Source organism: Euprymna scolopes, chromosome 39 (genome assembly GCF_053919585.1).
Source record: "Euprymna scolopes isolate OS-2025 chromosome 39, ASM5391958v1, whole genome shotgun sequence".
NCBI classification, from domain to species: domain Eukaryota; kingdom Metazoa; phylum Mollusca; class Cephalopoda; order Sepiida; family Sepiolidae; genus Euprymna; species Euprymna scolopes.
The window spans coordinates 10029491-10056833 of NC_136520.1; the positions used below are offsets into that span (position 1 = coordinate 10029491).

Consider the following 27343-nt stretch of genomic DNA (forward strand, 5'->3'; position numbering starts at 1 on the left):
AAATGTAATTATAAATCCATATTAGTTTGGATTCTTCGGACGAGTGTTCTCATCTTGAGTATTATTTGCACGACGTTTTATCTGTTTGAACTCGGGAATCTTTCTCTCGAATTTTAGAATCTACACTGAATTTCGAATAGAATTACTTACTTACTCCATGGAGGTAGCATGCTCTCGTTCCATTATCCTTGTGTGGAATAGAAGTCCTAAGTAATTCACAATTCTATTTTGAATCGCCCACACTGAAAATTGAACCTTCAACCTCCGGATGGGGGTAGCTTTTACAACTGAATGTTACGAAATACTCTGTCTACTGCACCGATACTCAAGATGAGAACTGTAGTCCAAATAATCCCTATAATACGAATAACCAATTCTCACCCCCAAAAGTTACCAGAAATGTTGGCAATTTTAACATATCTATGTGTGCGTTTGTGTGTGTGTGTATATATATATATATATATATATATATATATATATATATATATATGTATGTATACGTGTATGTAAATATGTCTCTATGTATTCGTATATGTGTTTCTATATATGCATGTGTTTATTAATAGCGTATTTATGTATGCGTGTGTGTATATATATGCATCTATGTATGAGTGTGTATATATATTTATATCTGTATGCGTGTGTGTATATATGTCTGTATGTATTCGTGTATGTGTATTTATGCATCTATGTATGCGTTTGTGTGTATATATATGCATGTGTGTATATATGTCTATATGTATTCGTGTATGTGTATCTATGTATCTATGTATGCATGTGTGTATATATACGTATGATGTATGCACATGTATATATATGTATCTATGCATGCGTATGTATATATATGTATCTCTGTATTCATGTATGTGTATAAATGTACCTATGTATACATGTGTTTCTTATTTACGTATTTATGTATGCGTGTGTGTATATATATATATATATATACGTATTTATGTATGAATGTCTGTATATATACGTATTTATGTATGAATGTGTGTATATATACGTATCTATGTACGCATGTGTGTATTTATGTATCTATACGTATGCGTGTGTGTATATATGCTTATCTATGTATGCATGTGTGTATATATACTTATCTATGTATGCATGTGTGTATATAGACGTATCTGTGTACGCATGTGTGTATATATACGTCTCTATGTACGCATGTGTTTATATATACTTATCTATGTATGCATACGTATGCATGCGTGTATATATACAATCTATGTAGACATGTGTGTGTATATATATACGTATCTATGTATGCATGTGTGTATATATACGTATCTCTGTACGCACGTATGTATATATATACGTACCTATATACGCATGTGTGTATATATACGTATCTATGTACGTATGTGTGCATATATACGTATCTATGTACACATGTGTATATATATACGTATCTATGTACGTATGTGTGTATATATACGTATCTATCTATACATGTGTATATATATACATATCTATATATGCATGTGTAAATATATACGTTTCTATGTACGCATATGTGTATGTATACGTATCTATATATGCATGTGTGTATATACACTTACATATGTAAGCATGTATGTATATATATGTATTTCTGTGTGTGCGTACATATATATGTATGAAATGTTGGCTACTCAGACAAGCAACGCCAACAAAATAAAAGTCAATAAAAAAAAGCAATCATAAATAGTATTTTTATGGCTCCAAGTTTTTCACTCAACACAAAAGACCCCTAGTAACCCCTGGTCTTTACAGTGATCGGCTGATAATATGTTCTGCTTGCAGTGATCAAGGTTCGGTTCTTTCCGTTGGCATACTATCGAAATGACTTTTTCCGTGGACCCAAGGACGTTGGGCACGATTAGTGGTGATCCCAACGCGAATCCTAATTCTGTACAAGCAATGTTCGCAACAAGTGAACTCTGGACTTCATCATAGCAGACGTGCAGCCAACCGCGAAGTGTCATGATGCTAAGAACTCCGGATGTAGAGTTGCCGCGGACTTCCTTTTTATGGAGAGTGATCCGGTCTCGACGAACTGCTGTCAAATAGAAAGAGAAAATGAGAAACGGGAGGTCACCACATATCGAGGCCCGTAGGCAATTTGAGAATAAAGATTGATGTGTATATGGTTGTCATTGGGGTTGTAGCGGAGAGATCGTTTGTGGTGGAAATTTGTTATGATTAGATTAATTACGAGTATGGTTCAATAAGAACTAGTTTATCACATTAAAAGACCACAAGGGAAACATTGCTAATCTTGAAGATTATTATATCTTATTCGAAGTAAAAAAAAAAAAAAAAAGAAAAAAAAAGGCACACAAATGAAAAGGGAAACATAAAACTAAGAAATAGATCGAATTTAAATCGATACAAATCAACAACCATTGCAGCCGAATAGCCTAACAGTTAAAAGCTCCGACTGTCGTTTGGGCGGTCGAGTTTCGATCCTGGCTTGAGGTAGCCCGGTCGCACAATATGCTTAAACATGATATTTTAATTCATGCAGATTGCGGATGTATCATTATAGAAGCAATTCTCTATTGAATATTAGCCCTAATCATCAGTAGAATAGGGGGGGGGGGAACTCTTTAGGTCATGGCGTTTTGAAGATGAGAATGGCCAGAATTATACAAAATGCCAATATAGAAAAAAAACTGGCTTAATGACATTTGGATACGAAATTAGAATGAAGGAATACGGTAAAATGATTATTGAATATTATATATCACGAGGAATAATTTGCACGGTGGACTAATTCGTAAATAAGTAATAATAATAATGATAATGTCTTTCATCAAATTCTGTCTGTATTTATATTATTCCTTAATTGGAATTCATTTTTGAGATGAGCATTATATATATTAATTTATTTTTATTTAATTTTATTTTCATTTATTAGTGATGGCTGAGAATGCAGTTAGGAGATTCGAAGTTCCTATCCGTCGCGGTTACCACCTGACGAAGGCCAGGGTAATAGTTGGCCGAAACATTGTGAATAAAACAAACCAATAAAAGATGAAAAACAACTAATAAAGATGAGAATAATAGTCCGAAATAAAAATAAATTAATATATATAATGCTCATCTCAAAACGAATTCAAATTAAGGAATAATACATATATATATATACCAAATCTGTACGGACCCGACTATGGAAGACCATATAATAAATAAACGTGGATTTATAAGATCAAAGAATCCAACCTTGATCGCCCTTCGGGGCCCGTGGCGCAGTTGATAGAGACGTTGAATCTCTACAGTTCCACATGAACATTGTCTGAAGATAGCGGTTTCAATCCCACCCAAAGCGTGCCAGGGGTTTACTTGGCCAAAATGTGGTGAGACGACAACAACTACGGATGGCAGTGATGGCTGAGAATGCAGTTAGGAGATTCGAAGTTCCTATCCGTCGCGGTTACCACCTGACGAAGGCCAGAGGAGTAGTTGGCCGAAACGTTGTGAATAAAACAAACCAATAAAAGACGAAAAACAACAACTAATAAAGATGAGAATAATAGTCCGAAATAAAAATAAATTAATACTGTCTGTATTTGTTTACAATATCACGTCAGCTGATATTTGGGCTTGACGATGGAAAGGTCACTTATGTGTGTGTGTGTGTGTGTGTATGTGTGTGTGTTTGACTGGTTCAAAACAAAATTATTTGGTTTTAAGAATTTAAAATTTAACCGTTTGAAAGTCCTGACAAGTTCAGAATTAAATTTAGTAAACATATCTATTTATTAAAATTGAATTGATATTTTTTATTTTTCGAATAGTAAAATATTTAAAAAAAAAATACAAACAGTTTTTTTTATTTTATTTCTCTTTGTGTCATGGTGGAAATAAATTCCAACACGCCCTTAGAGGTCGGAAGTTGAAGCCGAATGAGGTTTAAATATACGTTAAAAGTGCGAAGGGTTGGTCGTACGCATGGGTCAAAATAATAATAGGAAATCCACTGTTTCGGAAACACTCGATATTAATGATTTAAGGGTTGAAAAGACCAGACTAGTGCAAAATTTCTTTTTTATAAACATTTATATTTATTAAAATTTAAATTAGTTTTTTTTCAATTTTCCAAATAGTAAAATATTTTTCTGCAGGATATACGGACAATTTTTTTTTTCATATTAGGGATGAGGTAACTCCCGGCATGTTTTCAGAGGTTGGAAATTGAGGCTGAATGTGGTTTAAATAAAGAAAGATAAAAGTGTGGACCGTTAGTAGTACGTATGGGTCAAATTAATAATAGGAAATCCACTATTTGGGAAGCACTCGATATTAAGGAAAACATTTAACGGTTGAAAAAAACCAGACAAGTGCAAAATTAATTTTTAGCAACGTATCTATTTAAAAAAACTAAATTGATTATTTTTTCAAATTACTGAATAGTAAAATATTTTTCTACAGAAAATATTGATAATTTTTTTTCTTTTCTTCTTTCGTGTTATAATGGAGGTACTTCCTGGCATGTCCTCAAATGTTGGAAATTGAGGCTGAATGAGGTTTAACTACCCGAGAGCAGTGTGGAGCGTTGGTCGTCCGCATGGATCAAAATAACTAGAAACGAAGGAATAGTTAGCCGAAACGTCGTGAAACAACAACTAATAAAGATAAGAATAATAGTCCACAATAAATGAATTAACTAGAAACGAGTTGAAGCATTTTGATTTTGGTAAACTTCGGTAACTACAGGCATCCATATTATTTGTATTCCTCGAATCACTGTTCCTATCTTGAGTGTTATTTTCACAACGTTTTCGTCGATGTAACCGCTGAACTTCTTTAAGTGTATCTTGTCGAACTCGGGAATCTTTCTGTAAGGTCCTGTGGCGTACTTGGTAAAATTCAGTTGCAATATTACACTCTTCTGAGAGTCGAATCTTTAGTTTGGTCGACATTTAAAATACAATTTCGAACGGTTTAAAACTTATACACAATCATGGTTGACGGAATGTTCTATTCGAAATTCGTGCAGATTCCAGGGTTCGACAGAAAGATTCCCGAGTTAAACAAAACGATTCCCAATTTCGACAGAAAGATTCCTGAGTTCGACAAGAAACACTTGAAGAAGATCGAAACTGTTGCAATATTTTTTATATACTAGGGGGTATGATTACAGAAAGTTGGACGGTTCTACTTGTAGATACTGGCGACAGGAAATAACCAATCAAATGGAGCCACGTTCTGCTAACAACCAATCAGAAACCAGAATTGTTCCATAAAAATATTGAATCTTTCAGAATTCCGCACATGAATTTTTTCGTGTCCATCATGAAGAGGAATTTGCTATCCGTCAGCAGACTTTTACAGTCCGGCACTTGTATAGATCGACTATCTAACGGAAAACTTATTCTTCGTCTTCGTCTTGGCTTTTATAATTCAAAGCTTCTCTAATTGACGACTGTCATTTTGTTTGGAACAAGATTTTTTCTTTTCTTCTGAGAAAAAAAAAAATGTCTTTCAATTCCAAAGAAACGTTGCGAAAATGGCACTCAAGATGAGAACAGTAGTCCGAAGTATCTGAGTGATAAGAGTAACCAATCCTCATCGCAAAAATTCAGAACCGTTAGACGAAGTTATAATCGCATTTGCATACCAACCCAGATTATATCACCGAAGTTAAGCGACGTTGAGCTCGGCCAGTACCAGATGAGTAACCATTTGTGAATACCACATTTAGTTTCATTTCAATTACGACAACTGCAATTAGAAATGAAATGAATGGCTCTCGTCTCTCCTGCTATGAAATGAAACACGTACATAAAAATCTGTTGCCAAGGATGCTGGAAAATAGTGGGATCCTTCTATCGATCCGGTAGATATCTAACTTCTGATGCAATTCTGTACCTATATAAGAGCCGGGTACGTACAAGGATGGTATACTTTTGCCACATTTGGGCAGGAGCCGCTAGAAAGGACTTATCCTGCCTTGACAGAGTTCAAAATAGACTTCGTAACCTTGTGGGAGATGCCCTTTTTGTCTTGCCTGCAACCTCTTTCTCACAGAAGAGATGCTGCGAGCTTGTCTCTTCTTTATCGTTATTTTCATGGCAAGTGCTTATCTGAGCTCAAATCTATGCCCCCCCCACTCGCCAAACTTTCACGAGAAACACTCGTCTAGTTGCAAACACTATCAATAATTTCCCTCTATCTTTATCCGTGCCTAAGCCTAAACGTAGATTCCATTAACAAAGCTTTTTTCTTAGAACTGCACAGTCGTGGAACTCTTTTCCATTTGCCTGCCTATGGCCATCTTGAAGTCCAATGTAAACAAATTCTATGTAATCCAATTTACCAAATTTCCACTACTAACAATTACTACGTCACTGTCCCATTGACCACTGTACACTTATCAACTCTTATCCCCGAGTGGCCCCTGGCCCTTGATAAGTGGTGACTCGTTTATATATATAAAAAAAGATGCGTTAGATGATGGAAAGACAGTATATGTTATGCTGGTCACAAGAATACCTATGAAACGCCGAATGCGCCCATATATTTTATATAGTTAGCTTTATGGTTAGGATGAGTAATAATCATAATTAACTGTGCCATCTTCAGATGACGTCATTCGAAATTTATTAGCGTTGCTCCTCGATTACTGAGGTGTCTATTACTGTATCGTTATACGTTTGTTTCATTGTTTAACTCTCTGCATGAAGTTTTCTGACACAAACGCGTCAAAAAGCAACGGCGGATATGTGTCAAGTAGCCACTCTCACACAGTCAAGTCTCTCCTCGGGAGAAACGCGCCTGAGGTCGAGTTTCAAGTATAATTGATTATCAAGGGCACCGGTTGGCACGTGAGAGGTGCCATGACCCCATTTTGCTTCGCTTTTAAAACTGCGTCATATTGTATCTTCGTCATATCTATAAATGTAAGAATGTGTGTGTGTGTGTGTGTGTGAAGACATTTCTAAAACATATACCCAAAGAATTTTTTTTATATCTGCAGACCATATTTGGTATATACTAGGGGCGTGAAATAAGTAATGACCCTGACTCACTTCCATTTCACTGATGTAGCTGAAATTTTGCATATGCAATGAGTTATATGTCTACGGGTTATGTGGCAAATTACAGCTCTGAACTAATTGTGGTTTCTGTTTTACAGGTGTTTGAACTGAGTCAGGTGTGAAATGGAGCCTGTTGAATGTCAAGCAGTGATCCGGTTTTTGTATTTGAAAGGACGCACACCACAGGAGACTTTTGATTAAATGAAAGAAACTTATGGTGATAATGCCCCATCATATGACCCTGTAAAACGCTGGAATCGTGAATTCAAACATGGCTGGAAGTCTGTGGAAACAGCTCCAAGACCTGATGTCGGGATTAATACAGGGTCTGTGTAAACTATCATTCATGACCATTTGCATATGCATAAGGTGTCTGCCAGATGGATTCCCAGGTTGCTCACACCATTCCAGAAGCGAGAACGCGTCGAGTGCTCGAGGATGAATTTGGAGATGTGCCAAGAAGATGAGTCAAAGTTTTTCAAAAGACTGATTAGAGGGGATGACACCTGGGTCCATCACTATGATCCAGAGACCAAAGCCCAGTCAATGCAGTGGAAGCACTTGGACTCACCACCTCCAAAGAAGGCAAGGGTGCAGCCCTCCACTGGCAGAATGGAGTACTGATGACAGATTTCCTGGCAAAGTGTATCACAATGATAGGAGCCTATTATGCTTCACTTTTGAGGAAATTAAGGGAAGCTATCAAAATCAAGAGGCGGGGAAAGATAAGCAAAGATACCCTCCTCCTGCAGGACAACACGCCGGTCTACAACTCGCATGTCGCCAGATCAGAAGCACGGGCATGTGGTTATGAAATCTTTCCCCATCCTCCCTACTCTTCTGACCTTGCACCCTCTGACTTTCACCTCTTCCCAGCTATGAAGTTGTTTTTGAAAGGAATGCGTTTCCCAGATGACACAGCCTTGATTTCTGAAGTCATGTCGTGGTTGGAGGACCAACCTGGGCTGTTCTAAAAAACGGTCTCCAGTGTTGCATCAAAGGATGGGAAAAATGCATAACTCTGGGTGGTTCCTATGTAGAGAAAGACTAATAACTGTGCCAAGTTTCGTTGCTCTACTGCTATGGAAAGTGGGTGAGGGGCATTACTTATTGCACATCCCTCGTAGGATATTCACACATGTGGAAAACTTTACAATCGGGTTTCATCTGAAAAAAAAAAAAACGGCTGCTAAGTAGTCAAAATTGAAAAATCATAAGATTTGTATCTGTTTATCAACTGTTTCACGAATGTGCAAAGCGTGAATGGTTTACATGGCAGAGTACTTATGTTAAGAATAAGTAGATTTGAAAACCATGTGTAAAGAACGTGTCAAGCTGGACTAATGGTTATTGTACTTGGCTCCATGTCTTTAGTTTTTTGTTTCGTTCTCAGCTCAAGTATTTCTTTTTACTTACAAGAAGTGAACTGTTTTATTTTTTTGGTTTACTTGTCTCCACACGAGGGCAGTTTTTAATGTGCGGGGAACCAGTTCCCCAAAAAGGGATTGTCTGGTTAGTAGCAAAAATAAAAAAAAAATTGCATCAGTCATAAAGGATTTCTCCTCCATTATATGGAGAGAAATCCTTTATAACTGATGCAATAATTTCCCTTACTCTTCATCCGTGCCTAAACCTAAACGTAGACCAAAAAATGAAGTAAGTGAACTATTTAAAAAAACAACAACATAATGGTCAGTTTATTTCCGTTTTGTTTTTTAACTTTATTTTTTAAAGAGGAATTTAACTTTATTTTTAATATTGGGAAATGCTGGGTACATCCTTTATTAAATATATATTTTCCCATACCAGTATTTCTGTTTATAATTTTTATCCCTTAGCAACCCCTTTTTCCGGGTGAAAACGCTCTGTAACATGCGCAAGGGAATTACGGATGTATATAAATGGCAGAATCGTTAGAAAATGACCCCCAGACCAGAATGGGGCCGTAAATCGATGGTAATATTTAATGCTAATACGATTAAGCTGCTCTCGTTTAACAATTACAAGAAACCTCTCCAACCACAATTATCCATGACAAATAACACCCTAACTAAGAATTCTTTCTTCAAACTCCACAGCCTAACATTCACGGCAATATGAACTGTAACAAATATATTGAGGACATTGCGAAGGCTGTTGCAAAGAAGGTGGGCTCCCTCTATCGAGCTAGAAGTCTACTCACACTTCAGAATAATAATAATAATAATAATAATAATAATAATAATAATAATAATAATAGTAATAATAATAATAATAATAATAACGATGACGATGATGATGATAAGAAGTAGAATAAAAAATAATAATATAATAATAATAATAATAATAATAATAACAATAATAATAATAATAAGAATAATTATAAGAATAAGAATAGAAATAATAATAATAATAACATAACAATAATAATAAAAAAATAATAATAAGAAAAATAATAATAACATAACAACAACAATAATAATAATAATAATAATAATAATAATAATAATAATGATAATAATAATAAGAACAATAATAATAATAAGAATAATAATAAGAATAAGAATATAAATAATAATAATAATAACATAACAATAATAATAAAAAAATAATAATAAGAAAAATAATAATAACATAACAATAATAATAATGATAATAATAATAATAAGAATAATAAAATAATAATAATAATAATAATAATAAGAAGAAGAAGAAGAAAAAGAAGAAGAAGAAGAAGAAGAAGAATTCTGCATTAATTAAAATATAATATTTATGAGTATTTTACGACCGGACAACGCCGTGCGGCGTGCTAGTGTCAGATAAAGAAAAGTCTGTCTTGTATTTTTTTGTTGTTTTTTCACCCCGAACATCTAGGGAGTTGAGCAGCAAGATGCCTGTTTACATTACACTTGAACTTGTGTACAGTCAGGAAAGTAGGGATCCGGAATGAAATTTCAGAGTTTAGCATTTCTAGGGAAAAACTATTAGAGTAGAAGTCTTTCTTGCATCTAGGGATCTCTATAGTGTAGGGGTGGGACTTTGCTGCTTGTCGGGTTTGTCGGGGGTATTTATGTCGAAGGGATACCATTGAAATACTTGTAAAACAGGTAGAGAGATGAAACATTTCGTCCATGGGATAAAGGTTGAAGCTTAGCTGACAGTACAGGACCTCTTAGGTTGGCGACTCTATTCTGAACCCTGGCGAAAACTAGTAGTAGAAGTACCAGTCCAAATCTGGCAACAATACCCCTTATTTAAATTAAGTACCACTTATTTAAATCAACTTAAAATATTGCAGCATTAAGAATAAAAAAAAACATTATAAAAAATTCTCAATTCTGTAATATTTTAAGTTATAAATGTATTATATTTTTCTACTAAAATATCTTGTATTAACAACGAGTCCTTTTGCTTGTCTAAGTTTAATCTTAACCACATTACTTTTCATGCTCGCTTTTTTCTATGTAATCCATGGTTTTTTCCAGTCTTTGCTTTGTCAACAATCCATAAACATTATTACCAACTTCTTAAATTTACTAAATAAAAAAAAAATCAAATAAAAATAATTAAGTAAATAAATAGTCAGCAGTCACTTTTGGCCGGTAAGCAAAGGCAAATGGTCGTAGCCACAGTGAATTATCAGCGACAGTACAGTTGTGTGATAGATTGGAAAAGTGATGTATTATTAGTGACAATAGTAACTAAATCGACGTAATCGTGGCGACAGAGCGCACAATGCGAGCGCACAATATTTGAAAAGAGTGCAAGGAGGGCAAAATATAAGAGGCAATATATATATATATATATATATATATATATATATATATAGTCTTGGAAGTTTTTTAACCTTAAAAAACATGACAAAAAATCTTATTTACGTATTATTTTAATTCATCAGACTACTGTTCTCATCTTGAGTGTGATTTTCACAACGTTTCGGTCGATAGACCCTCCGACCTTCTTCAGGTGTATCTTATCGAACTCGGAAATATTTCTGTCGAACTCGGGAATTTGGAGGGAATCTCGAGCGGAACCCTTTATTTAGTTCACGGGGGGGGGGCGTGGTCTTGTTCCGTCAGCCATGACTGGAGAGAGGTCCCAAGTAATTCGCAAATGTAGATTTCGGTCGCCCACACTGAGGATTGAACCTTCAACCTTCAGAAGAATATCACTTTTACAATTGATTTTCCCATTATTCTAACCACGGCGCCACGGATCCTTGCGGAATTATTTAATTTATTTTTTTATCATTCGTTAGAAAACTATTTAGTCATTTAATAACCTGCAATCAGTGCATCAACTTGCTCTCTCGAATTCACTATAATACTAAAAATAATTTAAGGGATCATCAGTTGTTTACCATGAAAAAAAAACAAAGCAGTATATAAAATCATGGCCCTCAATTGAAACCATCCCTAAGACCATAACCGTGACTGGAAACTTTTTCATCACCCTGGACACGTCCCTGTTATTCGCGGCAATCCAGTGATGCATATTGAGAGTGGTTGTGTCACTTTCAGACATGATAAAAGGCTCCTGTCGCTCTTGGGATTTATACACGACTGGCTTACTAGTAGATGGTCTGTAACAAAAGCAAAAAAAGACAAACCGGGTTTCATCAAACGGAAATGGAATCGTGTCGTCTTTTCTAGGGCGACGATTTTATCGTTTCACCTTGTATTACATAAAACGCAGCGTTTGGTCATTTTTTATTTCCACCTTTAAAATGACGTTTAAAAAAGTTTTCGGTACGCTGAAAACGAATATCGCATTTAAATTTTTGCAAACAAATAGTTTTTCGATATTAAGCAATCTATTTCTTTATGCTATAAGTGGTGGCCATTGTTGTACGCGCAAGCGTGCATATATTTTGGGCATAAAAGTATGCGCCAGCTTGCTCCGACAGCAATAATAACATAAGGAATTAGATTGCTTAGTTTTCGGAAAATATTTTTTTGCGGAAAATTGAAATGCGATATTCGTTTTCAGCATACTCGTAAATCTATAAATTTCGTCATTTTAAAAGTGATTGTTAAGGTGGAAATTAAATAAAAATTTACCCAGCTTTTAATATAAACAATAAATAAAAAGAAAAAAAAAATTCTTACGTTTTTTCGGTTTTTCGTCCATCTTTGAGTCTGTAGAATTGTCCATCGCTTTCAGAATTTCATCCACTTTGGATATTTGCCGTCGGATCAATTTCGAATCTTCCGAGTCTATCTTGCATTGGGTACTCGGACCTTTCGATTTACTGTCTGCCATTCCTGGGCGTAGTTGGTCACCCGGTGGTACATCGGACCGGCGGTCAATTATCTGTTTATAAATAAGATAGGTAGCGTTTATGCTTTCGTTGAGGTTTCGAGCGGTCATCTTCACCTCTCGAAGTATATGCGGGATCCAAATTGTGCTTCCAGAGAGGGCCTCAACCAGCGTAACCACGTGTGCAGTGTGGTTCCGCGAGGCTTCCAGATATTCTGACGTATACACCAAGTTTTCATTAAGTTCTTCTGCTCGGTGGTCGATCATGTCTAGCTTGTCGGAGATTTTCTCGAATTCTGACTTGAGATCGACTGAGCTGAGTTTTTCAATCGCTTTAGGACAATGAGGGCTGTCAGCTATTAGGGTCGCTTGGTCTGCGCTCGTCCTTGGCAACACATTGTTGCTTTTGGTCCTGTCCATCAGCATCGATATGTCCATTACAATACTGTCCTGCCGCTCAGTCAAATAGTCAATCATGTTTTTCAGATAATTGACACCCTCGTTCATGGTGTCCTGGTTCGCCATAGTGTTGATTAACGTTGAGTTTATCTCAGCAACGCTGTCGCGTAGCGTGACGACATTTTGATTCGTTTGCTCCGTGATGTTATTAACTTCGTCGAAACGTTCGGCTACTGTCTGATTAAGTATAGAGAATCCTTTCTCAATGTATATTTGCAGGTTGTCCATCGTTATCGAATCGTTAACTAAGGTATCCGTCATATCTGAAGGGCTAACGGGAGAAAGCGGAATTGCTTCTGCGGACGTGTTGTATTCAGTAGCAGGCTCTCTTTTCTCTTTACCTTGTGTTCCATTTGAACTCTTATCCGACTCTTCGACACTTTCAACTGGTACAGTCCTGTGGCTCTCCCGGGGAAGCTCTCTAAAGACCCCAATGTTTCTATTCCTATAGTCTAAGAATTCTTTATTGAGAGCGAATATACTATTACGGACGCTACGGGTCTCCATATCGACGTGTGACACCTCGGCGTGTAGGCTGTTCATGACAATGTTAACAGCCTGTAAGTTTTTTGTGACGTGTCTAAACTGTCTTGATAAATATACCTGTAAGCTATTGATGCCCCGTTCCAGTGACAACATCCGGGTACTCAGCGTGTTAAACTTGACGTCGACGATCTGCAGCATCGAACGGATGATACTGTCCTCAAATTCGATACCTATCGACTCGGCACTTATGGCTTGGTCCGGAGAGCCTCCGTATACCGGATGGTATTCTGCTGAAGGGTGCGATTGGGTTGGAAAGTCGATTCTGCGCGGATAGCGAATCTGTTTTGCCAACGCATGCATCGACAGCAAGCACAACGTAACGGTGATGCGATAAATAAGAGTCATTTTTAATTAACCCGGCCGGTGATGTAGAATTAAATAGAATAATATTATATCCTTTGTGATCATCAATTTCCTATATGACTTCCAGCTAATAATAGAAAAATGCAATTTATAATGTAAATCCTAATTCGGTTTAAGACGTGGAGCTCAGATATCACAACAGAATATACGACGGTAAATCGGTGAGAAATAAATAAATATGATATTTAAAATCTTGTTCTAATGAATCAAAATGGCGACCTTCTATGTACATTAATCATTTACACATAATTTGTTGATGGAGGTCTGTCTTTAAGAATTTTTGTTTTGAATTCAATCTTTTGTCGCTTTAAAGTTGGAGACATATTTCAAGTTTTTGTTTTAATTATATAGTTGTTCCAGTTCCGTGTGTTCACGAGAATCGGTTCCCCTTTGTTCTCCTGAGTTTCCAAATTTCCATTACTGATCTGAAAATACAGGGGGGAAAAACAGTTCAAATATTATAATACAATAAAACCCCGGGATACGCTGGTCCCGGGGTACGGTTTTATAAAAGTTACAATGTGTAATACGATGTTTTCCCGGCTTCTAGTTACGGTATTTGCCCCGCCTTACGGTGTTACTTATAATGTTATTTGATTATATACACGTGTATTATATACTGTACTGTATTTTGTTACTAATTTTTTTATGCGTTGTGAATATGGATTATCTCCTCTTTGATAATCCAACTATAAAAGCCGTGCATTTCCGCTTGTCATGTAGGCGAGTAATAGAACTCTTAATTGAATAAAAAGATTACTAGACGGAATCTAATTTATTTATTTATTGCGGACTTCCAACTGCACTCTCAGCAATTACTTCGGGGCTCGTGGTGCAGTGGATAGAGACGTTTAATCTCTACGGTTCGCGGTGAGAATTGTCTGAAGATACCGGTTTCAATCCTACCCAAAGCTTGGCAGAGGTTTACTTGGTAAAAACCTGGGTAGACGGCAACAACTAAGGATGGTAGTAATTGCTCAGAATGCAGTTAGGAGATTCGGAGTTCCTATCCCGTCGCGGTTACCACCTGACGAAGGCTAGAGGAATAGTTGGCCGAAACAATTAAACAATTAAAAGATGAGGATAATAGTCCGTAATAAATAAATTAATAATACTCATCTCAATAATGATTTCCAATTAAATAATATATATAGACAGGATCTCTCGTCCTGTTTTCATTACAATGTACTGTATAATTGTTTGTTTAACCCCCGCCATACGGCGATTTCACTTACGATCCCAACCCTGGGAACGGATTAATGCCGTATCCCGGGGGTTTACTGCATAGGAATAATATTTTTTGTATATGTATTTGTTTTGCAAAGTTCCATTGTCTTCGTTATATTAAGTTAACATTCCGTTAAGGCGCAATAAAAATATGAAGAATATATTAAAGTTTAAAATCTCTCACATCCAAGTTAAAAATGACCTATCGGTGTTTTCTGCGCCACCACACATACACACACATATATATTAATATATATATATATATATATATATATATATATATATATATATATTAATATATATATATATATATATATATATATATATATATATATATATACACTTGTGCCCGATATTATTCATACCCCTCGGATCTTTGTAGATTTCTATAAGAATATTGCTCAAACCAGAAGGTAGACAATATTAAAGGGATTTCAAACAATAAATCAAGCATAAGTATTTAATTTAAACTCAACAAATAAATAAATTATGCAAGTTTGAAACATTATACAAAGAAAAACAAGAATGGCACTAGTTCAAAATTATTCATACCTCTCTTACTAATAGTCAATAGCATGCCCTTTATTCTTAATAACTGCCTGTAACCGTTTGGGATATTTATCAACAAGGTTTTTACAAGCATCAACACTGATTTTTTACCATTCTTCAATGCAGTAGTTCTCCAAATCCCTCACACACACACACACATATATATTAATATATAAATATATATATATATATATATATATATATATATATATATATATATATATATATATTATAAGAATTCACTGTTTTAAACATTGTGTATATATACAATACAAAATTGAAACTTTAACGGTTTTAAGACCAAAACCTTGTTAAGCTACAAATGGAAATCATTAAATGGCATAATTTTTCACGAATAAATTACTTTTTTTTATATTCATTAGTTTCGCAAATTTCCATTAAAATCCCTCACATCTAAGTTAAAAATGACCTCTTAGTGTTTTCCGGGCTACCCCACCCCATATATATATATATATATATATATATATATATATATATATATATATATATATATATATATATATATTGTATTTTGTGTACAGAAAGTTGTTAGATGAGACAAGTCATTGGTACCGTCGGTTTCAAGCCCGATACTTAGGACCGTTTAAGATATCCATATCAAGCTCTCTTCAGTTAATACTCATCATCAATACACGGTTCTAAGTATCGGGATGGAAACCGGCGGTACCAATGACTTGTCTCGTCTAACAAATTTCTGTACACAAAATACACTCTTATATTTCGGATTTTCCTTTTAATTGAGCACTCTGATAGATTTCTTTTTCCAAAAAAACTAAACATATATATATATATATATATATATATATATATATATATATATATATATATATATATATACTAGCAAAAGTACCCGTCATTGACTGTGTTCAAAAACAGCCTACAGAAAATGGACTCTGATTTATGAAAGTATGATAGGTTATGAAAAGGAAGGGTTCTAAATTTGGGTTGGATTTGGGGGTATCAAAACCAAAGCAAAATTTGATGAAAGTAAAAATAAAATAGATAAACCCCATAATTTATTATACCATACCTGTTCACACTGAAACACTTATCACAATATTCTGTGGATCTATATTAAAAAAAATTGTTAAACTTTGTGACATATTTCCATTCTATGGAGGGCAGGTGCGAACGGACACCCCATAATTTTATTATATATTTCTTCAAACTGAAACATAATTATTAAAGCATACTTACGCAGATAGATATGAAAAGTCTTTATTAAAGTTTGCGCCTATTTCCATTCTATAGAGGCCAGGCGCGAACGCAGACCCCCCAATTTTATTATACCATCCATATTTAAGTTAAAACATACTTATCAAAGTATTCTTATGTACATCTATATCAAAAAAACTTGTAAACGTTTTTTTTAATTTTTAAATTTTTTATTTCCATACTTTGTGGACCAGGCGCGAATGCAGATCCCACAATTTTAATGAACCACCGTTATGCCAGATCGAACATAACCATTCCTTTGTCTTAATACATCTTCTATCATTATATGTAATCAGTTTTTTAAAATAGTCAACCATATAGGAGCTTATTCGTGACCACACACACACACACACTCACACACACACACACACACACACACACACACACACACACACACACACACACACACACATTCAACTTTATATTATAGAATATATATATTCTATAATATATATATATATATATATATATATATATATATATATATATATAGTAATTTATAAAAATATATATGGCGATTAAGCTACACTGAATATTTCGCGTTTCATCCATTCTAGGACTCTTCAGGCTTATGCGCGAATTCTGTGGTTGTTTATCGTTTTTATATGCTCTTCTTCTATTGAGATTTTAGTTAGCCAATCAGCTTTCTAGTATCCATCGCGCCCTTCCTATCAACACATGGGCATGATTTATCTGACAAAGGATCTGTTTTAAAACTAGGTTAGTGATTTTTTTTATTGTTAGTTTATATATAAATATATATATATGTGTACATACATATATGCACATATATATACATATATATACATACATATATGTGTGATCGTTTATGTATATTCATGTTTATTTAATTTATTTATTTGTTTATTTTCTATTGTTTTTGTTAGTTTTAAAACTATTTTGTATCGCTATCCTAGAGTAAATTTTATCTTGTGAACACAGTTATTTGCTATTTCTCTTCTACAGTTTAATAGATGTTGGGGTTCTTTAAAGTACAGGATAGCAAATTTTTCCTGAAGGCATAATCTACATGGGTCGTCTAGGTCCCTACACGTGGTAGCTTGTCTTATTATTTTCCATTCGACTACCGGCGAATGTCCGCTTTCTTTGAGTTCCCAGTATTTATTCGCTAGTGTTGTTTTATACGGTGTTTTTTATTGTTGAATGTACTTAAGTAGTTATAAAATTAAGTAGTTATGTATATATATATATATATATATATATATATATATATATATATAGGAATTCACTGTTTTAAGTACTTCGGATACATCAAATATAATATTTAAACTTTAACCAAAACTAATCAGACATTTCTGTTAATAAACAAATATATTTATTTATTAAAAGAAATTCAATATTTCAAATTGTAACATATACTTCATCGGGAAAATTCAGGTGTTTTTTACTTTTACTTTTATTTTTTTACGCGCATGGTGGAGATAATCCTTGGGACGTCTTCAGATGCTGTTGAAGTCTTGAATATTCATTACATTGTGAGCGTCGGTCAACACGTGTATCATATAATATAGGAATCCACTGTTTTTTTATTATTTCGAATAAATTTTAATGAAAAATATTTAATCCGGATCTATATTCAATTCCTCAGAATCCGTCGGTCACTGTTTTTGGTCTCCTGAAAAAAGGTGGGTGGACCTGTAAATTCACACTTGTCGTTTCGTCCGTTCGTCCGTTCGTCTGCTCGTCTGTCCGCACTTTTCTCAATAACTACGCCTTGGAATTTTAAAAATTTTTTCACATTTTCTATAATAGTAAAGATAGCCATAGATTTATATACGAAACAAGTGAAACATACATGGTCCCCCGTGAGTGCACAATAAACGAGGCATAAAAATGACTAAGTTCAGCCTTTAGTCCCCAAATCCCAAAGGGACGTAAAATTCTGGTGAAAATGAACAAACTGTGAATTTTTAGACCTTAACATATGTAAATTTGAGTTCTGCACCGTGCAAAATAAATGACTAAGTCCATCATTGCCCCTCCCCAACATTTAGCCCCCAAAGTCCGCAGGGAACATCAAATCCGGGTGAAAATGAACAAACTGTGAATTTTTAGACCTTAACATATGTAAATTTGAGTTCTGCACCGTGCAAAATAAATGACTAAGTCCATCATTTGCCCCCCACCATTTATCCCCCAAAGTCCGCAGGGAACATCAAATCCGGGTGAAAATGAACAAACTGTGAATTTTTAGACCTTAACATATGTAAATTTGAGTTCTGCACCGTGCAAAATAAATGACTAAGTCCACCATTGCCCCTCCCCAACATTTAGCCCCAAAAGTTCCTAGGGGACATCAAATAAAGGTCTTAACATATGTAAATTTTAGTTCTGCACCATACAAAAATAAAAAAAATGACTAATTCCATCATTCGCCCCCTCCCCATTTAACCCTAAAAGTCCCCAATATTGAAATTTGAGTTCAGCACCATGTAAACTGCTAAATATACATACACAGAAAATTTTGGGCAAATATGGTAAGATAGCCCCAAAAATGGAATGTTTTTATTAGCCCTAAAAGTCTAAAAGAGCCCCTGGATCACACACAAGAGTTATCGCGAAGTATAGACAAACAAAATTATATAGAAATCAGTTAGTTACAATTTTTCAGAAAGTTTTATAAAAATCCAAGGCATCAATTCTTTTAATAAGCACAAAAGTGTCAATTTTAGCCATTTTAACTCGAAAGGCACCCCTAGTGGGCAACTGGAATTTTCCCGGAAAATCCGTTCTGTTACTTTTTTACTCATATCATGTTTAATGTTTGTGCAAAATTTCAAAATATTCGAAGGAGTAGTTATTGAGAAAAGTGCGGACAGACCAACGGACAAACGGACTAACGGACAAGAGTAATTTACAGGTCCGCCCTCCTTTTGTTGAGGGACCAAAAAGTGAACATTCGAAAGAAACAGGGTAAAAAAGGAACATAGTCTTCCAGTGCTGAGCATAATGAGTAAATTAAAAATTGTCTTTTCCAATGTGATTTTATTATTTGTATTGAACTATGTAGCACAATATTACTTTCTGGGTATTTATTAGTAATTATTAATTTATCTTATTTATAGGTCAGTTCTATATTTAAAATACAATACACACTATTTCCATAGTTTTTTTTTAGTTAAAAATTTTTTTTTTTACCCAGGCATCACCACATTATCAAGGCCAAGAGGCCACTCAAGGATAAGGGTTAAAGAGTGTACAGTAGAAATTGGAAAATATAGTAATCATTAGTAATGAAAATTCGGTAAATTTGTTAACTTATATGGAACGACTCATCAAGAACTTGTTTACGTTAGACTTGAAGACAACCATATTGTAGTCAGCTGGAAAGCAGGAAAACGGAAGACAAGGAAGTTATTTTAATAAACTTATATTTATCGTGTGTTATTGGTTTTTCATATCCAAAGACTATTATTTGCGCAACCCAGAAAAATATCAGCTTTATCAAAACATATTTGTTGATTAAATATATTTCTTATCCTATGGAATTTCTAAGGGTTTCTGCTAGTCTTTAATATTGTTCTTGACAGCATCCGAATATTTTTCTTCATTCAATTCAAATAAGTTTTGTGAATAAATTAAGGTCACTTCATGCCCACTATTACTCTTCCTTAGTAGGATTTCTTGTTCTTGAATATTTGAAAAAAAAAAAACAAAAAAACAAAGCAAAAACAAAACAAAAACATTTTTTGTCCATGTTTAAAACGTCCCTTTGTTGTTGAATAGCAGGGGGTTCATATTTAAGAGATGACGGGGACATGTATAACAATGATGAGGGAGAGGGAGACATTTATACAAATACAGTTCTTCATTGATTGAGATTGTCGGACTGACTTCCTCATCTTGGTTTCGGCCGTTTTGCCCTCCGGCCTTCATCAGGTGTTATGTAGCGAACTGGCGAACCGTTTGTTAGGAATCTTGAACCCAACCCTTTATTATTATTATTACGGGGGTACCGTGTTCGGACTCCAGCTAGGCTCTGGGACATAGTTGCTGATTCTCTGTTTGAATGTTACTTTTCACTGCCTTCGTTCAGGATTGAACTCAGCACCTTTGGGTAACTGTAAACTTTGATACAACGTCTAGGACCACTCGGCCATATGTCACTAAGACATACAGACAATTACTAAATACAGTTCTGTTCTGAGATGCTTGGGACTTCATATATATATATATATATATATATATATATATATATATATATATATATATATGATGATTGCAACGTCTTGTCAGACGAGTGCCACTCCCTCAGACATTTAAAATCCATGAGCCCAAATGCCTGAGGGAGTATCTATACAAATATGATGTTACAGAGTCTTAGCTTTGTACGACAGCTAAGTCTCTCTCTCGGTTCAAAATGTTGAGATCCAGCAACAAGCAAGAGCAAGATAGCCAGCAACAAATTAAACTGCAGACCAGCTTAATGCGGGTAATGGTCTTCCGCTTTATGGTTTTTTAAATTAGAGATTTGCTTCTCCTAGAAAGGTTGCCTTCACCACGGCTTACGGGAGCTCTCTCCACCCCAATACACACACACACACACACACACACACACACACACACACACACACACACATATACACGGTGCTAGTTGGCCGTTGACCCAGAAAAAGAGTTCATTCGCCCTTTGTATATATATATATACAGACATATATATATATATATATATATATATATAAATGCGAAGCTCGCGATTTGTTTACAAACAAACGTTTGAGCCCTCTACGAGTAGCGGACGAATGTTTATTTAAATAATCGTTCGGATAGGTTAATTTCGGCCACCGATTCCGTAGTCATGTGGGTAGGACTGCCGACTGTCATCACGACGGTTCTAGGTTCGATCCTCGGCTTGGGAGAGGTGTTAGTCTAGCGGCACTGATGAGTTGTGATACAACGAAACAGGTCTGTATGTCGATGACTAAAATATATTTTATAAAGCTCCCCTCTTTGGTAGAGCACTCTTGTAAATTATCTTACTCGCTGCTTAATTTAGCTGAAATAATGCGAAGCTCGCGATTTGTTTACAAACAAATGTTTGAGCCCTCTACGAGTAGCGGACGAATGTTTATTTAAATAATCGTTCGGATAGGTTAATTTCGGCCACCGATTCCGTAGTCATGTGGGTAGGACTGCCGACTGTCATCACGACGGTTCTAGGTTCGATCCTCGGCTTGGGAGAGGTGTTAGTCTAGCGGCACTGATGAGTTGTGATACAACGAAACAGGTCTGTATGTCGATGACTAAAATATATTTTATAAAGCTCCCCTCTTTGGTAGAGCACTCTTGTAAATTATCTTACTCGCTGCTTAATTTAGCTGAAATAATGCGAAGCTCGCGATTTGTTTACAAACAAACGTTTGAGCCCTCTACGAGTAGCGGACGAATGTTTATTTAAATAATCGTTCGGATAGGTTAATTTCGGCCACCGATTCCGTAGTCATGTGGGTAGGACTGCCGACTGTCATCACGACGGTTCTAGGTTCGATCCTCGGCTTGGGAGAGGTGTTAGTCTAGCGGCACTGATGAGTTGTGATACAACGAAACAGGTCTGTATGTCGATGACTAAAATATATTTTATAAAGCTCCCCTCTTTGGTAGAGCACTCTTGTAAATTATCTTACTCGCTGCTTAATTTAGCTGAAATAATGCGAAGCTCGCGATTTGTTTACAAACAAACGTTTGAGCCCTCTACGAGTAGCGGACGAATGTTTATTTAAATAATCGTTCGGATAGGTTAATTTCGGCCACCGATTCCGTAGTCATGTGGGTAGGACTGCCGACTGTCATCACGACGGTTCTAGGTTCGATCCTCGGCTTGGGAGAGGTGTTAGTCTAGCGGCACTGATGAGTTGTGATACAACGAAACAGGTCTGTATGTCGATGACTAAAATATATTTTATAAAGCTCCCCTCTTTGGTAGAGCACTCTTGTAAATTATCTTACTCGCTGCTTAATTTAGCTGAAATAATGCGAAGCTCGCGATTTGTTTACAAACAAACGTTTGAGCCCTCTACGAGTAGCGGACGAATGTTTATTTAAATAATCGTTCGGATAGGTTAATTTCGGCCACCGATTCCGTAGTCATGTGGGTAGGACTGCCGACTGTCATCACGACGGTTCTAGGTTCGATCCTCGGCTTGGGAGAGGTGTTAGTCTAGCGGCACTGATGAGTTGTGATACAACGAAACAGGTCTGTATGTCGATGACTAAAATATATTTTATAAAGCTCCCCTCTTTGGTAGAGCACTCTTGTAAATTATCTTACTCGCTGCTTAATTTAGCTGAAATAATGCGAAGCTCGCGATTTGTTTACAAACAAACGTTTGAGCCCTCTACGAGTAGCGGACGAATGTTTATTTAAATAATCGTTCGGATAGGTTAATTTCGGCCACCGATTCCGTAGTCATGTGGGTAGGACTGCCGACTGTCATCACGACGGTTCTAGGTTCGATCCTCGGCTTGGGAGAGGTGTTAGTCTAGCGGCACTGATGAGTTGTGATACAACGAAACAGGTCTGTATGTCGATGACTAAAATATATTTTATAAAGCTCCCCTCTTTGGTAGAGCACTCTTGTAAATTATCTTACTCGCTGCTTAATTTAGCTGAAATAATGCGAAGCTCGCGATTTGTTTACAAACAAACGTTTGAGCCCTCTACGAGTAGCGGACGAATGTTTATTTAAATAATCGTTCGGATAGGTTAATTTCGGCCACCGATTCCGTAGTCATGTGGGTAGGACTGCCGACTGTCATCACGACGGTTCTAGGTTCGATCCTCGGCTTGGGAGAGGTGTTAGTCTAGCGGCACTGATGAGTTGTGATACAACGAAACAGGTCTGTATGTCGATGACTAAAATATATTTTATAAAGCTCCCCTCTTTGGTAGAGCACTCTTGTAAATTATCTTACTCGCTGCTTAATTTAGCTGAAATAATGCGAAGCTCGCGATTTGTTTACAAACAAACGTTTGAGCCCTCTACGAGTAGCGGACGAATGTTTATTTAAATAATCGTTCGGATAGGTTAATTTCGGCCACCGATTCCGTAGTCATGTGGGTAGGACTGCCGACTGTCATCACGACGGTTCTAGGTTCGATCCTCGGCTTGGGAGAGGTGTTAGTCTAGCGGCACTGATGAGTTGTGATACAACGAAACAGGTCTGTATGTCGATGACTAAAATATATTTTATAAAGCTCCCCTCTTTGGTAGAGCACTCTTGTAAATTATCTTACTCGCTGCTTAATTTAGCTGAAATAATGCGAAGCTCGCGATTTGTTTACAAACAAACGTTTGAGCCCTCTACGAGTAGCGGACGAATGTTTATTTAAATAATCGTTCGGATAGGTTAATTTCGGCCACCGATTCCGTAGTCATGTGGGTAGGACTGCCGACTGTCATCACGACGGTTCTAGGTTCGATCCTCGGCTTGGGAGAGGTGTTAGTCTAGCGGCACTGATGAGTTGTGATACAACGAAACAGGTCTGTATGTCGATGACTAAAATATATTTTATAAAGCTCCCCTCTTTGGTAGAGCACTCTTGTAAATTATCTTACTCGCTGCTTAATTTAGCTGAAATAATGCGAAGCTCGCGATTTGTTTACAAACAAACGTTTGAGCCCTCTACGAGTAGCGGACGAATGTTTATTTAAATAATCGTTCGGATAGGTTAATTTCGGCCACCGATTCCGTAGTCATGTGGGTAGGACTGCCGACTGTCATCACGACGGTTCTAGGTTCGATCCTCGGCTTGGGAGAGGTGTTAGTCTAGCGGCACTGATGAGTTGTGATACAACGAAACAGGTCTGTATGTCGATGACTAAAATATATTTTATAAAGCTCCCCTCTTTGGTAGAGCACTCTTGTAAATTATCTTACTCGCTGCTTAATTTAGCTGAAATAATGCGAAGCTCGCGATTTGTTTACAAACAAACGTTTGAGCCCTCTACGAGTAGCGGACGAATGTTTATTTAAATAATCGTTCGGATAGGTTAATTTCGGCCACCGATTCCGTAGTCATGTGGGTAGGACTGCCGACTGTCATCACGACGGTTCTAGGTTCGATCCTCGGCTTGGGAGAGGTGTTAGTCTAGCGGCACTGATGAGTTGTGATACAACGAAACAGGTCTGTATGTCGATGACTAAAATATATTTTATATATATATATATACAGATATATATATCTGTATATATATATCTGTATATATATATATATATATATATATATATATATATATACTGAGGGTGGTAGGGTGATAAATGCACAGTTCTTATATTTCTTATAACACATATAGAGAGGAGGAGAGATACATATTCTTTGAAGGGTTACTCAATGTTCATAATAAGATGATTAACGCATTACCTTTTAATTTGAGGAATGACGACACGATGACAACAGCTACTAAATATCGATTATGATTCTTTATTTCATTGAAGCGGTCGAATGATGATGACGTCAGGAATTCAGATTCGGGGTCTACATAATTAACCTTCTACCCCTTCGCCTCTCAAGGGACCCTCCTCTGACCATGTGAACTCTTGGCCGCTCAACTCTCTCCGACCGACTCCGCTGACTGTTCTGCCTCAACTCCCCTCATCTCACTAACTCTAGTTCCTATATTGAGAATCTCCCTTTTGCTATGACGTCAGAAGCGTGTTTCCCAACGTGGCCAATTCACGTGGTTAAGCACACGTTTTTTCAAACACACTTTTGACAATAAAGAATTCTCAACTACACTATTTTTTTAACCTATTTTTAAAAATATATTTTTGATTTGTATTGTTCATCCTTTTTAGCTGACATTTTTAATATTCAGTTATAAACAATATCTAACTATTTATAATATAATTTAACAATAGGTCTTTGTAACTGATGTAATGGAATAACCTAATATAATAGAATTTAACAATAGACCTTTTTAACATTCTATTTCTTAACCTTGCTTACAAGGTTCGAGTCTCGGCTTATCCTAATCTTATTTTCACTTATCTAATGTTCTTTTTATTTACATGGAACATTTGTGACATTAATCTTTAAATGATTTCTCGGTTGGAGTAACTAAAATAATGCGAGAATGTTTGGCATCCGGTAGAATGCCCCATCTACAGTAAAAACAAAGTGATAAGAAAAGTAGTAGTTTATATTATTCACGGCGCGACGTACATTAAATACACATTTTTATAAATAATTTTCTATAGGATTTTCATTTACACTCAATATATATTATTTAACAATTTATATTCAAAAAACCAACTAATATTTATTTTCAAACCAAGGACTTATGTACGGCATGAAAAGAAACCGGAATCTTAAGAAGATATCCATAATTCTAATTATTATAGGAGCAAATTGGCTGATGAAAAATAATTTAAAAAACTATCTAGCGAATATACCCGGTGAACTAAGTGCAGGAGAAATACAATAATTGCGATTAAAGGGATGGTTAGAATCTTAAAACGTGTGAGTAAACTAAACTAATGGGAGAATGTTTGGCATTCGGTAGAATGCCCCATCCCCAGCAAAAACAAAGCGATAAGACAACTAAAATCCCTCTGCAAGCACCAGCAAATACTAGTAAGTTCCCCAGCCACATATTTGAAGGTGTATGCAAGAGTTAGCGGTCTACGTGCACGTGGACGCTCGACATCAACCTGGAGAGATGAAAAGTGTCTGTAAAGAGGAAGCAATCATCTATCTATCTATCTATCTATCTATCTATCTATCTATCTATCTATCTCCGTTTCTATCTATCTATCTATCTATCTATCTATCTATCTATCTACCTATGTATGTATGTATGTATGTATCTATCTATCTATCTCCGTTCCTATCTATCTATCCATCCATCCATCCACCTATCTATCTATCTATCTATCTATCTATCTATCTATTCACCTATCTATCTATCTATCTATTCACCTATCTATCCATCTATCTATCTATCTATCTATCTATCTATACCTTAAGCCTATGAAAAGAAAGAAAAAAAAAACAAGTTAAGAAATAATTAAAATCAGATTGACTCCTCTCATGAACAACCATTTTCTGAATAAAACCTTTGCAAGCCAACAAGTATTCATTGAGTACTCTCGTCTTGAGTTACTCAGAAGATCAATAACCACGGGTGATCACCGCCAGTGCATGGAAAATCGACGAACTAAAGAATACAAGACCAACGACCGCGCACGTATGTAAAAAGACTATTTTGTTAATTATTTCTTAATTGCTCACCAACAAAACCTCATCTGTGTACTGTAACGCGTTTCGTTAAAAGACTATGCGCGAACTGTTTGTGATTGTTTAACGTGAAAATGTTGAAAATTATACAACTTTGGACATTGACACTTTTTAGCCATAACTCAGTCCCTAAACTGAGGAATATTTTAGCATGTATTTAAATGTATAGGAAAAATACGGAACGGATGTTGATAAATTCAGCTTTAATCTAACAATAGATGACTAACGTTTGACGTAAATGCCCTAAGGGTTAGGGTTAGGGTTAGGGTCTTATAATGTGTCATAAGAAAAGAGAAAGCGCGTGTCATCTTTAAGGTGTCTGATGACTAGCACCCTCTTTTGCTGAACCAACATTTCCTTTCCCACGGATCCTAAATGGATCAAGTGCACTTGAGTCAAGACTTGAGCTTCATATTCGCTCAACTTTTTTGTTCGT

The 27343-nt window shown here is 35.8% G+C and overlaps 1 protein-coding gene across 2 annotated transcripts in view; it reads right to left on the bottom strand.

Annotated features, from left to right (window-relative positions):
- Window positions 1–1684: 1684 nt before the first annotated feature.
- The window catches only part of LOC145263648 (uncharacterized), a 60179-nt gene continuing 34520 nt past the window's right edge, over window positions 1685–27343 (bottom strand). The window contains exons 2-3 of one of the 2 annotated variants that reach the window (XM_080120508.1): window positions 12119–14062; window positions 1685–2044 (exon numbers count right to left, since the gene is read on the bottom strand). In XM_080120508.1, the coding sequence (XP_079976634.1) occupies window positions 1719–2044; window positions 12119–13619 (1827 nt within the window). In that variant the 5' untranslated portion in view covers window positions 13620–14062 and the 3' untranslated portion in view covers window positions 1685–1718. Of the gene's footprint in view, window positions 2048–12118; window positions 14063–27343 lie in introns of both variants that reach the window. The other variant, XM_080120507.1, reaches the window with a different exon arrangement.